This window comes from Trichinella spiralis (assembly GCF_000181795.1).
Source record: "Trichinella spiralis strain ISS 195 chromosome Unknown Scfld5, whole genome shotgun sequence".
Lineage (NCBI taxonomy): Eukaryota > Metazoa > Nematoda > Enoplea > Trichinellida > Trichinellidae > Trichinella > Trichinella spiralis.
In genome coordinates this window covers 1,228,665-1,243,249 of record NW_003526944.1, presented here as the reverse complement: position 1 = coordinate 1,243,249, position 14,585 = coordinate 1,228,665, and the positions used below count along the sequence as shown (strand labels likewise).

The window sequence follows — 14,585 nt, the reverse complement described above, 5'->3', positions numbered from 1 at the left end:
ATGCACAAATACACATACTTATTTCTTCAAAATGAAGAATAGAGAAATTACATTTCAACAATTTTATTGTACAATTGCACTTTACAAGCTATTACAGCAACAAGCAATTCGCAGATCTGTAAGTGAAAATTAAAAATGCACATTACCGGAAAAACTGGTGAGTTACTGGATGACATTTAACTTCAACAAACTTCAGAAGCGTTGAATTATCTTGAGTAATGTTGACGCAGTCTTTTACAAAACACTTAAAACATCGAGACCCATAAAAAAACGAAATTATGTTATATCGTAATTGACATGCAAGTGCAATTCCTACTGTAAAGATTTATAGAGAAACAATAATATTAAAAAGAAGCCAAAGAAAGCATAAATTACAGATTCCATGTAACTTTTCTTCAATTTTAAAAATATATCGAATTACTTAAAGCAAATAAAAGTGCTCATGCAGGTTTAACGCTTATTCATTACTCCGGATGCAATACTAAAAGAATTTAATAGTGAAAATGTATATTAAAAGTTGCCAAAATATATTTTCAAAACGAAATTCAATTATATGTAACATCTAATTTCTTATTTTCCAAAAAACATGGAACTTTCAATTTTTAAATGATTTTCAGCTTTTAGGAATACCGTTCAAAAATATCTATTTTATCACTTTGCAAACACAAATTTTTGTCTACCAATGCTTATATACAAATCAAATGAAATATCAACATAATATCCACTCCTTTTTGCTTCAAAAAAGGATTTTCTTTTTTTGAAAATCTATGCAATTTCAAAAAACAGAACTAGAAATTGCTTATTTTATGTTGGCTTAAGGATTTTCATTGCCTTACACTGCAAAGCAACTGCCACTTAAATAGTCGATGCCTGTTCACTTGCTCAGTTTGGCTAATAAGCAAATGAAATTTGCATTAATATAATTCATAACAGGACGTCCTTAAAGCAAAAAATGAAAGACAACTTTCATGAACTGTGCAAATTCAGTAGCAAATTTTTAACAGTCAAAAAAAGCTGATCAAAATTTACTGTTGCAATGTTATACTTTTCCCATTTCACAAAGCCTTTCAGCAGATATGTCCTGATGAGTTGACAAACATCATTCAAACAGGAAAACATTTGTACCTTTATACAAAAAAACTGTAACATGAGCTACAAAAAGTGCATTTCTCAACAAAGCTGCAAAGTAGCTGCACTGAACAAAAAATCAATATTTCAATCTTTTAGATCGATTTTCTCCTCTGAAAAATATGAGCAAAAAATTAATGTATCTGTGCTATAATAAATTATCAACAGAAAAAACAACATACTCTGAAAATTCTTTTCTCTTGGAAAGTATCTGGGTAATTTGCTGCCATTGACGGTTTATTTTCGCTTTGTCATCTTTTTCACTCCTCGTACCGGGAAGCTTTCTTGTCCGACGTCCATCGTTCATTTTCACGCCGTACTGAAAAGCAGCTCTGAAACAGAAGAAGATGTTAGAGCATTGCGTTTTGTTTCTCGAAAACGGATATTCATTCTTTGGACAACTTGCCTAGGCAATGCTTCTCTTCTGCTCATGTATTCTTCATACTCTTGTTCAGTGTCAAAATCCCAACGTCTGACAAGACCCTTTTTATTGCCCTATGTTGAACAAACAATCATAATTGTGCTACCATTACAATTTCCACAACAATCATACCAAATCCATTTTTGAATAATCTGCTTCGTCATCAGAATCGCCAGCTGCATCATAAAACGCCATACTGCTGTAATAAAAATATAATTAAAAAAGAGACAAGTAATGAATCAATTTTATTTCAATAAATATACCTTGGATAACATTCTGCATAACTGTCAACTGATGAACCAGTATCAAGTTTAAGTGCATCCGGCTTGACGGATTTCGGTTCAACAAAATTTGTTGCTGTTGTCTGAGCGGTTCCCTTCCGTCTGTCAGATTTTCTTAACAATCAACAACAACACAATTACACTGATAAAGAGTATATTATCTAATTTCATTTTATTTAACTGAATAAAATGAAATCGAAATTACCTGCTCATTGCTTTCACCTCCTGATCCTTTGCATCTGAAACATCTGAGAAATAGCGACCAGAAGAATGCTTGTGAAACTGCTCATCATTGGACACATGCCACAACTTTGTTGAGTCGTTATTTTCTTCCTAAACAAATAAATAAACCTAACATCCAAAAAAGAACAAACAATTTTCAATTTTCAAATACCTTATGTATCACTTTTAGTCGGCTTCCTTCGTGTTCCAATTTTGAATTCTAAAAAAATCATATACAGCAAATATAGTAAATAAAAATTACAATATGCTTGTATTTCTAATTTACTCGATCATAATCTCCATGCAGCTTTTTCCCTTGTTCCTCTGCTTCGGATTTCACCTTTGGTTGCCTAGACAGTGCTGGTACATATTCGCCGATATCTTCATAAATGCTAGAAATGACAATGCTACAATCGAAGAACGTTTTTTCTAACGCGAAGTCGAAATATATTACAACATTAAAAACAATAAAATGCAACTTCTTCAAACTGCAAAATAATACACTGAAAATTACCTATTGTCAAACATTTAATAAATGAATGAAATACCATTTAACTGAAAATCAACATCTACTCATCTTCTAAAAATGCAAATATACCTATCTGCATAAGTTACAAATTCAAATTACGACATTCACAAAAATTAACATCAGAACTTACTCTTGATTCGCAACCGATTCATCCTCTTTGCCTTTTCCTAAAATTATGCACAATTGATGCAACAGTATATTGAATATAGCGTTGTTTCAGAAGTGACTTGAAAAAACCAACTTTAAAATTTTAGTTAAACAAATAACCTTCAATACTAAAACAATTTCTAACCATAATTTAACAAACCTTTTTCTTTTTTCTTTTTCCTATTGTCTGCACGCAAATAAGACAGAACTTTGCCCAATTTTTGTATAATCATATCATCAATGCTGGCTGCTGAAACTACCTGAAATAAACAAATATATAAAACTTGCACGCAAATAATTAAAATTTCCATTTTCATCTTGATCAGATATTCTGCTTCTGAACATGTGAATATGTTCAGACTGTTTTGATTATACACATAAAGCAAATTCAAACGCTTTCCCGTGATTAAAAACCAACGTTTACGATTATACGTCAAAACAACATAACATGTCAATAGATCACTTTTTATAATAACACACTGTCAAACTTACTTCTTGAGAAGCACATTCATGTTTCGAGCGAATCAATGTAGTTGGAATGTCAGATTCAGCGTTTTCCTCGTCCAACTCCACAATATAAGCCATTCTGTATGGAATAAACATTTCGTTCACTTTCTTTGCTTCTTTTTTAAATAACAACTGGTAAATATTTTTAACTAAATAATAAAAAAAACATTTTAATAATTTCCATTAATATACTGAAAAAAAATAAAACCTGTCGAAGATTTTATGGATGATTCAACTTCTGGTGTCAAACTGTCTTCTACTGTATATGCAGTGGTTGTCTTTTCGACAGAAGGAGTAAGTTTTTCTCGAGTGCTTATCTCACTTCGAACTTTTTGCAATAAAGCATAATCAAGACCTTTAACCAAATGAGTGTGTTCCATGTCGCCCCCAAGATATTTTGATTCTTCGATAATCTGCTTCCGTCTAGCCGTCATATCCACAGCTCTGAAAAACAACTCAACAAACTCTACATCGCTCAACCACTCAACGTTAACCGGTTACGCTTTGAGAGTAGGAGCAACCGCTCTGTATCCACTGGTGGCTAGCATATCAATTTCTTGTTGATATTCCTTAAGTTCGCATTCTCTCCTTTCCTTCGCCTGAAAAGATTCTCGAATGAAAGATAAATTCTCACAATAAAAAAATAAAAATTAAAAAAAAACATACTCTGTCTCGATAGTGTTTCAAAATTTCATTCAACTCATTCTTCTCATGTGAATTCCCTCTTATTGGACCATCCTGAGTTTTTATGATGTTTATCAGTTTTTTCTTCTTTTCATCTTTTCTAAATGATTATAAAAAATATTTCAAATCAAAATACAAAAACAAGACCAGTAAATACTGGGATCGAGAAGCAACTTTGGCACGTCCCATAAGCTGTGTTTGACGAAGTGATGACTGACTCACTGGTCGAGGTGTCATAAGTAGTTTTCGAAAGTCATCATTAGTAAGTGGTTGTCCAGCTCTGCAAAATTAAAATTAAATATATTATAAAATAAATGGAAAGAATATATCTTACGAGGACGAATCGACAATTTCTGCTTTCACATTTCCTGACGATGCTTCTTTATTGTTCATTATTTCTGAAACCTCAAACCAGAACTATCTATAGCAATGAAGAAAATATCTAATCAATTTCATAAAAACAAGGAGATGAACAACGATACAAATAAATCAATCATTTATTTAAATCATACTTTTTATAATTGAATGAATTAAATGCTAGAAAATTTGCTTTATTGGAAATTTAAAATGCGCAAACAAAACATTCTACTCCAGTATACAGTAAGGTAACTTGTGATTTTCAGGGATTATTTTTGTAATTAAAATCAAACTTAAAGTAATAAAATGGTAATGTAACAAATAGAAATTAACATAAAATAGTTAATATTTCAAAAATATAATTATATGATAATTTTTATGAGTTTTCTGTAGTAAAAAATCAAACTGCTGTTGTCTTTGAAAATGTTTTCCAAATTTTAATGCCAGACAGATAAATTCTTCATTGTTAGCGCAAACTTTTAGTTTTATTATTGCTATTGTCAACTGCTCGCCAACTATTGCAACAAGTTCCAATTCTATATAACTTGGCATTTATTTACATCTTGTAGTTATGCATATTGAACATATAGTGTCATATATGCATATAGTGTATGCCTGTGCTTTTGTAAAAGCGTGCATAAATATATAGCATCAGTGAGGTAATTATTATAGACATTGAAATTCATCAGTGCGTGTTCAGTTGTTAACTGACTGCTGCGACTTTCATTACTAGCCATATGGTCAATTATGAATAAGCACCAGATTTAGTTCAAACTCAGCGAATGGAAACAGGTGATTTGATCATTTAACAAAAGCCAGCTTATGATTTATTGCTATGAAGCAGTAACAGATTCGAGAGATTCAATTAACTGATTTGCATGCAAATATTTCAAACAATTGATGACTCCAGCTACAGCTTACCTGTTGTTAATGAGTATTGATTGCCCTCCCGTGTGTATCAAACCGGCTAAAAATGGAATATGAAAATTATTCAAATTTAACAATATTTCAACGGTATACTTATAACAAACTGACTAAAAATCTTCAGTCACTAAAAATGCAATCGATAATTTCTGTTGTTGAACAATAATATAAGGGGTTCGTCTTTATTAATTTGAGAATTTAGGTAAAATAAGAAAAATTATCAAATGCAGTAAAGTTCACATGTAAAAAACTGCAACTAATAAATATGAGAAAAATGAAAACTTCATCTGTGAGATGAGTTGATACACTAATAAATTCGTTCAAGTGAAGTAAAATCAACTGACTGCTGTGGAGAATTCGGACGGAACTATGCGAACAAGTTTCAGATTTTTCAGCACTGGTATTTTTTGAAGCATCTGAATCATGGCGAACCGAAATTCCCTGATTCTGAAATAGAAAATTAAAAAAGTAACAATTCCGTTCAAAAAAGTAATTAATGCATATCGGGCAATTTTCAAGCTCTCAAAAATATTTTTCTCAGAAGCAGCAATTGTAGTCAAAATGTAACCAAACAGGAGAGTGGTTGCGTATGAAGCTGTATTCAATGCCAGTGTATTCAAAAGCTTTGATTTGAGCTGTTCCTTAGCTCTGCAGCAGAGAATTCTATCCTGTTTCACACTTTTTAATTTTACCTTCACCAAAATTATCGTGAGAAAATAGAGAAGGATGGTTATAATGAGGAGAGTGTTGCATACAATTTGTTGCTCTTTAACAATGCCTTCACTGCTATCCATCAAAGGTGTGCAGAATGGCAATAATATGTCACTTACATTGAAAAAACGTTGAAGACGTGAAATAAAGACGTGCAAAATAGCGAAAAAAATGACCATATACACCATCCATAATTTGTACTGTTTTCTATACCAGTGTGGAGTAATTATGGCAAGACAACGATCCACGGCTGTCAACAGATTTGTATCAATTACAAGTAAAAGGCCTGCTGCAAGCGATGTTTGTTCAATAAAGCAGCTGTACTGTGTAATAACGCAATTGTTGAACAAAGAATATCGAACAAGAGTTCCCACAGCTGAACAAATTTCACCTGCAGCTACGATTGTCCAACTGATGCATAACATGCAAATTAGCAAAAAAGTTCGTTTCCTTCGCAGTTTGCTGTTAAAAATGATTGCAACTGAAGCAAATCCTTGCATCAAAAATATGACTATCCCCAAAGGAATGCATGCATAATTCAGATCTTCCACTATGTGATAAATTCCAACAGAAAGGCTTATCAGTTGCAGAGTGTCGTTTCTCTTTACAGTATTCTCTGCGATGGAATTATTCTGCACTTGTTCCAAATCATTCGCTATCATTGCTGCATTTCAATGTCTTTCTCTTTGCACTGTACTTCAAGTCTTCGCTATCAAAAAGCAAATCTAATAAACAATTACATTTGGAAATATATTTTCAAGACACTCCAAGAATCAAAATCAAAATTCGTATATTTCATATCCCAACTTATTCAAAAGCAATTACTAGCACAACAAACTTTTAGAGCTGTCCTCATCGATGATGAATATCTTCATCGTGATTAATTACTGTGTTATCTTTGATTAATTTATCTGTAAAAATAAAAAATTGTTGGTTTTTTATACACTTCTTTCCACCAACTTCCATCAAGTAAGAATTCTGATAAAAAATTTAAACACATATAACATTTGTTTTTTATTAATAAAGGTTGTCTTAAAATCATTACTTTATTTTTATTTTGACTAGTAATCTATGTTTAACATGATTAAAGCAATAAAGAGTAAAGACATCATCTGGGAAATTTATTTCATCAATTTTCAATTACTGAAAAGTTTTTTAACTAATAAATAATTCAAAACGTAAAAGGAGCAAAGTCTTACATCATTATTTTGCTTTTTTACTAAGCACAATGAATTTTTAAATGTTTATTTAAAAGCAGTTTACTAATTATAACATTAGCGTACGACTGCTAACATTCTAAAAAATGAAAAGCTGAAAGCATATTCTGTACTTCAAGAGAGGCAGTGTTTTTAAGATTTTCAACTATATTTTGAATTTTAGTTATTGATAATGCATCCGTGAAAGATGTCATAATGCGATGAACCAATTTTTAATTTTTATGGTATACTGCTTCAATTTATCAATTTACATGACAATTTAACGTTCTAATTATATCGGTCAGTTTAGGCCTCCTTACTAATAATGCAATATTCGATAAATTAGAAAGCAAAACTTACTTCTACTTCAGCATTCATCTTCTCACCATGCACCTTCTGGATTTAGCTTTGCTAGACAGCAATATTTGTAAAATGAGTTGTGAACTACGCATAGATGGCGCTTTAGCATGAACAACCAGAACTCTTCTGACAAGCATTTTGCTAAATTGCTGTTGCTATTTTTGTTATCAGATTTCACAATAAGTACACCATTTTCATAATTACAACAAAAAATTATTTCATCCTTTTCAAAATTAAAATCAGAAAAAAAATATATCATTATTCATAATATTTATTATATTGCAATTAATTACTATTAACAAGAAGTTTACTGTACTTATTATTTTTCTTATTGCTCCAGCAATTAATTATAATGGTGTAAACTTTTACAACTGCATTTCGTTAAAGACATTTAATTAGAAACAGAAAAAAGGAAATGAAACTCAGTCAAATATTATAATAATAATCGAACATTTTATAAATCGACGCTCTTGGAAATTTTAGTCTTAGAAAAATAAACAAATAAAAATCTCTTGCTTTCATCTCAGTCTACTAGCATTGCGCAACTGCTATAGAAAAATTCCAATACTCATTTAATATTAAATTAAATTAAGGTCATGCGCAAAATCACATATCCATTGTATCCTACCTAATACAAACTATGAAAGCGTATAGATACTAATTTAGCAATAAGCAGCTTTACATTAAATAGAGCATATTTTTTATTTCATAGCTTTTCTAATATGCCTTTACAGTAGTCAGTTCATTAATAAATAATTTCAAATTTTCTAGACATGAACAAAATATCAGTTTATCTAATATTGATAGTATTCTTATTGATGTAATGAAATAATTATTCCACTTACTGCTTCCATTTCAACAATTTCATTTGTTAATTTTTTAATAGCTGTTCAATGCGTATATGCCCACATGGAGACACTTATTAGAATTTACTGCTCAGAATTTTTAATACTGTTTGTAATGTAAATTCGAATAAATTCAATAATGCAATGCAACCGCCACCAACTTTAAAAATATGCATTACTGATGTAACGTCAAAATTTTCCATTAAAAAAATTAATTAATAATCCATCAGTAAAATTACTTTATAAAATTATAGCAGATCAATAAAAACACCCTTTAATCGCAATTACAACAAAATTCTGTATGGATGTACTTTATTAAAATTATAATTCATGATTATACAGTAAATAATAATGCACACAATACGATTAAATTTAATAAAAGCAGCTTATTTTAGAAGAATTATACGTACAAAACACTGTGCAAATATTTAAAAAATAAGTTTCCACCGTTGGTAATTATTTGCAAAGCATGTAATTTTCTGCGCTTATAGATTTTTATTTTAACCTTTCACGCCAAACTGGCTTACATTATTAAAGCAAATTATTGTCTGCTGTAATGAATTGTGTTGCTAAAACACCTGAGATTGCATTTATCAGCAGAATAATAATATATGAAATGCAATTGAAAATTCAGCTAATTAGAAATATCTACAAATATTTGCTTGCTTCGATCTAATACAAACATCGCAACTACATTGAATGCAATTTTTGTTTACATTCAGTATGCGTTATTATTTTCACCTGATTTGTGTGATTTAAAATGTTAATGAGATTTTTCCGACAGATATCAAATCAAATCAAATAAAATCAAATTAAATAAATAAGCAGACATAAATATATTTACATAATTTTGTTTAGTTTACTAATCAGTAGTAAATGAAGCAAAATATTTAAAAGGCAAAAATGAATTCAAAAAACTGCTCGCTAATTTTTTTAATAATGTAAACATTTCTGAATGTCATTTCCATAATTACTGATCTCCTTGCTTCACCGGTTTACTTTCATAGCTGACGAGCAATCATAATTTTTTGAATAGAACTTATATTTAATTACATATTCATTAAAAAAATTTTAATACTCACACAAAAAGTATTCATACACAGGTAAAATTTTCACAAATTAAAATGAACTTCAAATGATGCGATTAATTTTAAAAAATGCATCACACACCTATTCAAATTTGCATAAAATGTAATTCAGATAATTTGGAAACCCCTTCTGAATTGAAACAAGTAAAAATATCATAATGCCCACATATAGTGGGACCATTTCGACATTATTTGATTTACCCTCTAATACCTAATTTCACCGTGTTTTAATAAAAAATTAAGTATAAATTACAACAAAATATATAAATTTGCAATTTTATGTTCGGAAAAAGTAACCTAAAGTTAGGAACATCGAAATTACAAACGCAATTATACCTAGAATTTAGCTGTCATATGTACATGCATCACTGTAATAATCTGCAAAATATAAATCAATAAACTATTTTAGAAAAGTTGATTACATACCATTTATTACTTCATTATTATTGATAGAAGTTGATACTATTGATAAATATCAATACTGAAATAAACAAAATATTAAATGTATGATGAATTAATAAGTCAAAGGACAAAAAATAGTTTACAAATGGATGAATTTGCTTTCTTGTGGACAACTTGTGACACTGAAATTTTTGAGAGTAACAAGAAACTCTCAGTGTGAACAAAACAACAAAACGACCATATATTTATTGATAACTTCAGAAATATATTTGCATGAATCAAAACGCGCACTTCTATAATAAAACAGTAAAATAGATGATATAATTAAAATAATTGAATTTCATTTTTAAATTAAAACAGTAACAACATCAATAATAATAATAATGCTTTTACAATTTTATAAAATAAAACTAAAAATTAAAATAATATTACTGTAATAATTACACCTGCCTGTGATTATGTTACAGTATGAACACAAAATAATTTAATAAAAAGAATGTTAAACTTTCGATAAATTTCTCTCATAAAAATCAATCAAATAACTAAATAAATATTACACTGTTTATATATATATATATATATATATTTGATAGGCACAATAACCTATATTTGTAAACGTTGTTTCATTGAATTCGTGTGATAGTGCAACAAAGGAAATTGCAGTAACGAAGCAAGATTTTTTTAACTGGAAACTCCTTGATTTCTAAGCATGAGGTATGTTTTTCTCAGATTTGCTGTTAATTATTATAATTTATATATTTGTAGTAATGAATCATCTGCTTACAAACTTCTGGACAAATCAGAGTTCTTGGGCCATTATCAGTACATTCAGAATTGTGCTTCGTGGCTTAGCGATAAGGAGCTGTTAATTTCCTTTAAATCGAATGTGGTTTTAATGGTATACTGTTGAAATATTATTTCTATTTTATCCGTTTTTTAAACTGTAACCCTGCTGCATTCAGATTTTGGATCCTTATGGCCTACAATGCTCAGATATGAAGTGCCCGCACTTTGAAAGGAATTTCAGCTTTGAAAAATTACCTTACAGATCACTACGGTCACGCGTTGATAAAATTTCACTAATTGGAGCTGACTGGCATGAGTATATGACGTCAACTGATGATGATGAAACACGTTTTTGTAACTTAATTTTGTTTGTTCAACTTTTAAATCTTTCCTGTAAAGTATTCTATGTAAAGTGTTTTTAGTTATGAGAAAAGAATCTCTATATGATCCTGCAACATCGTGTTGGAATTCTTTTATCATATCTGCCGTATTTCCAGATAACTGCGGTCCTAATTTTCAGTATATAACTTTCATTTTTGTCATTCTTAACATAGTAAAATATTAAGTTTTTGCCTTATTTTAAATCTGTTTTTTTAATATCTAAATATTTGAAATTATACCTTTCTGTTCTGTTTCAGAAAATTGATAGCAGTATTGTCATTAGATGGACAGATCGTGATTTTTGACCCGTACACGGGGTTGACTGAATATGGCATTTTTCTTCATACACCGAAGCTTCTGAAATATTATTTAACAAATAAAATTATGTTTCATGAAACTTATTTGGACAGTATGAAACAAGAGAGAATTCCAACAATTGATATTTTTGTTAATGAATCATTGAACATGTACAACGTTTCCAAACTACTAGCGGTTTCCAGTAAGTTTGCTGGCAAACGCTACATTGATTTATTCATTCCTCTATTTTAGCTTGGCATTGGACTACTCTCAAATATCGGAATTTCCGAATTGTTTTTTCTGTTCAGCGTAGTGGCCATATTATATTTTGGAGACAACGGTTTCATAGTAAGAAGTAATTAAAATAACTCACTTTATTCTTTATATATTCACATTTTTTTCACATTTGTCCATAAAATGCTAATAAGCAATTATTATAATCTGATATTTATTTGTTTCATAGGAGTGTTGACTTTCGCATTTTAAAAGTAAAAGTGTTATCAGATGATAAAACAATATTGGGACGTTTTTGGGTAAATCGAGACGAAAACAGCGGTAAAAAATGTTTTTTTAATTATTTGAAAAAATGTAGAAATTATAAATTATTAAACATGGTGTGTTTTTTGTAGGAATGTTATTTTTTGTAAATTCTGATGATCAGTTGATGTACTCGATGGTAAAAGCATATAAATCTTTTCAAATGAGACGACCTCGACAAGTTCAACATGACTTTGGTACTTCGTTGGTTTTGAACATTGTTGCCTGCTTTATTTCCAAAGCAAGTTGTCATGAAGAAGTTGTTGTCATTTTCTGAAATAATCTCATTTCAGTTCGAAGTGTTTGCTCTTTACGTTAGCCATACGGATAGTGTAAGCTGTTTGCATTTGGATCCTAATCGAAATTTTGAAGTGTGCCATTCATCTCGGGTTTTTCACGTCGATGCAGATTTAATCCAAGGCAATGATCACTTCACATAAGCGTAACCAATAACTTGAGGATGTTTATTAATTCGTTTAATTTTTTTTCAATTATTATTCAACTCAATTTTTATACTTTGTTTGATTATCTTTTTTGTAGAGATTACATTGGCAGGAGAATCTTTGTATGCGTATACGCATTGTTCAGTGTTGAAAATTAGGCTTTCTGAAGGTAAAATAATAACCGATAATAGTGGTAAGTTGCACATTTGAAAAGTGAAATGATGAAATGAAATGATAATGAATTTTTCAGTTGCTGAAGTGGTGAAGTTAACGGAACGCAATTTTGGAATGGCAGCTTCTAAAAACGAAGTTCTTTTGGCATACAACTCCAAGTAAGAAGGGAGAATTTTTTAGAAATAATAATTATTATCATTAATTTTGATTCAATTTGTGTGAAATGAAAATTTGAGAAAAAGAATAGCTTACAAATCGTCTCTTTTGTCGCCTAAATTGTATATTGGAATTTTGAAAGAGATCAGTCCACGAGATTGTTTGCAGAAATTATTGAATTCGCGTAAGAAATTCACTTGTTGTTGTTGTTTATAGTGCTTCTTAGCAGAATGATTCAATTTTTAGCTAACCTGCGCGATAGTACCGATTTACTGATTGTAATGCGACAGTTACTTTTGTGCAAGAAAATACCAGGCACTGTTTGGAAATGGATGATAAAACGGATGAATGAAATGAAAATTCAATGGTCCCATTCTTTGAAAATACTACGGTAAGATTATTTTTGTATATGGACAGAAATTTTTTTTATTGTTATTCAACTTAATTAAAAAAAATTTTTTTTAACGAGTAGAAGAAGTAATTGAAATTATAATTTACTTACACATAAATTATTGATATTGGTTGGAATTGATCTTCTCGGTTCTACATCTATTGAAGAGTTGCATGCAGTTGACAAAATAGCAGGTAGAGAGAGATTAGGTGAGATCAAATCTTCGTTCGCTTTCAACATTGAACGTTGCTGTCTGCTGAACAGAAGCCACGACATGTAGCTCAACTGAGGCCAGTCCGCTTGATAACTGCTTGATTGCACTGCTGCTCTGCCTCGGGGTGATAATAAATAACTCGTTTCTCTTATCAGTACGGAGAACAGTTCACTGATGTGAACAATAATGATAAATTTCATTTGCATAAGAAAACAACATTATTGTTTCAATCGATTCGTTGTCAAGGATATTATATGATTGCTGGCTTTTTGTGTTTTATTTGATTCAAAAATATTTCAGCTTCTGCTGCGTTGTGATGACACAAAGAAAGATAATATCGATGCAGTACGTGAAATGTTGGGTAAATGATAATTGTTTCGATCAAATTTAAATATTTACATAAATATGCCGTTTCATCTTCAGGAAAATGTGATTAAAAAGATCGATTTTATTTTGACACTCTGCTATGCTATTCAATTGTACAGAAAGCTGAAGCTGCTGTTGCCAAGCGAAAATCCCGAAATAATGGACATGGCGGTACAGGTAAAAGAGTTTTTGAAAGTTTACGAAAAAAAGCCGAAAAAGAGGAAATTGCCCACCAGACGACGACGCAAAGTGAGACGACTAGCCAAAAGTGCTTTCAGTACCAGTTTCTGCGAGATTTGCAACAAAAATTGTAAGATATTTTTCTTTAAAACACGACTACTACTACTACTACTACTACTACTTATTGTTTGAAAATGCCGGATAAAAATTAATATTAACTATTATGGATAAAGGATAAATTTATATGTTTTTTTAAGACAAAACATGGATACCTCGTATAGGACGTGTATGCGAGGATGGGCATTTGATAAGTAGGTTTGTTTCATCTATCCCAAACATACCATGTTCAGTGGATGTGTCACTGTTTCAGATTTCTGCAATATCACTTTTCAATGTCTTCCGACAAGTGCTTGTCTTCATTGTATTCGTTGCGGTGCCATTGCATCTACTGCTATAAAATCACCAGGTATTTTTTTTAATTGTTCACTTTGAAGCATATATGATAATTTTACATTCCCCTTCTCTTCAGCAATGATCGAACTATTCGGTGATACTGTCTGTCCATATTGTGATGGAACTTTCATTACAACTAGTATTTCATAAAACTCTTCTTATACGCAAGGTTTTTTCGAATCAGTGTTTTTCAAAAATAAAAATTGTGATGAACTATGACCATATATATATATATATTTGTCAGTTTACAATTGACAGTCAAATAGAAAAGAGAAATATCATCGTCAATATTGCTGAGTACACCACCTACCGTAAGCAGTGAAAATATGCTTTCCACGTGATGATGATGAAAAAAACATATTTCCAATAATGGAATTAAATATGAAAATAATTTTCAACGTAACT

The 14,585-nt window shown here is 30.3% G+C and overlaps 3 protein-coding genes across 3 annotated transcripts; 1 reads left to right on the top strand and 2 right to left on the bottom strand.

Annotated features, from left to right (window-relative positions):
* Positions 1–47: 47 nt before the first annotated feature.
* On the bottom strand, positions 48–4,828 carry Tsp_03954 (protein Red). The gene is made up of 17 exons (XM_003374717.1): positions 4,683–4,828; positions 4,077–4,199; positions 3,902–4,019; positions 3,737–3,834; positions 3,444–3,679; positions 3,221–3,384; positions 2,889–2,988; positions 2,712–2,748; positions 2,339–2,540; positions 2,225–2,272; positions 2,036–2,163; positions 1,813–1,944; positions 1,682–1,748; positions 1,468–1,623; positions 1,307–1,447; positions 1,142–1,195; positions 48–116 (listed from the first exon to the last, which is right to left on the bottom strand). The coding sequence occupies exons 1-17, from the start codon at positions 4,826–4,828 to the stop codon at positions 48–50; spliced, it is 2,019 nt and encodes a 672-aa protein (XP_003374765.1).
* A 492-nt stretch (positions 4,829–5,320) lies between these two features.
* On the bottom strand, positions 5,321–6,573 carry Tsp_03953 (conserved hypothetical protein). The gene is made up of 3 exons (XM_003374716.1): positions 5,893–6,573; positions 5,483–5,647; positions 5,321–5,380 (listed from the first exon to the last, which is right to left on the bottom strand). The coding sequence occupies exons 1-3, from the start codon at positions 6,571–6,573 to the stop codon at positions 5,321–5,323; spliced, it is 906 nt and encodes a 301-aa protein (XP_003374764.1).
* A 3,938-nt stretch (positions 6,574–10,511) lies between these two features.
* On the top strand, positions 10,512–14,330 carry Tsp_03952 (hypothetical protein). The gene is made up of 11 exons (XM_003374715.1): positions 10,512–10,516; positions 10,851–11,000; positions 11,227–11,468; positions 12,344–12,439; positions 12,497–12,578; positions 12,806–12,967; positions 13,482–13,542; positions 13,667–13,724; positions 13,985–14,042; positions 14,078–14,193; positions 14,257–14,330. Exons 1-11 carry the CDS (start codon positions 10,512–10,514, stop codon positions 14,328–14,330), a joined length of 1,104 nt encoding a protein of 367 aa, XP_003374763.1.
* The last annotated feature ends 255 nt before the right edge of the window (positions 14,331–14,585 follow it).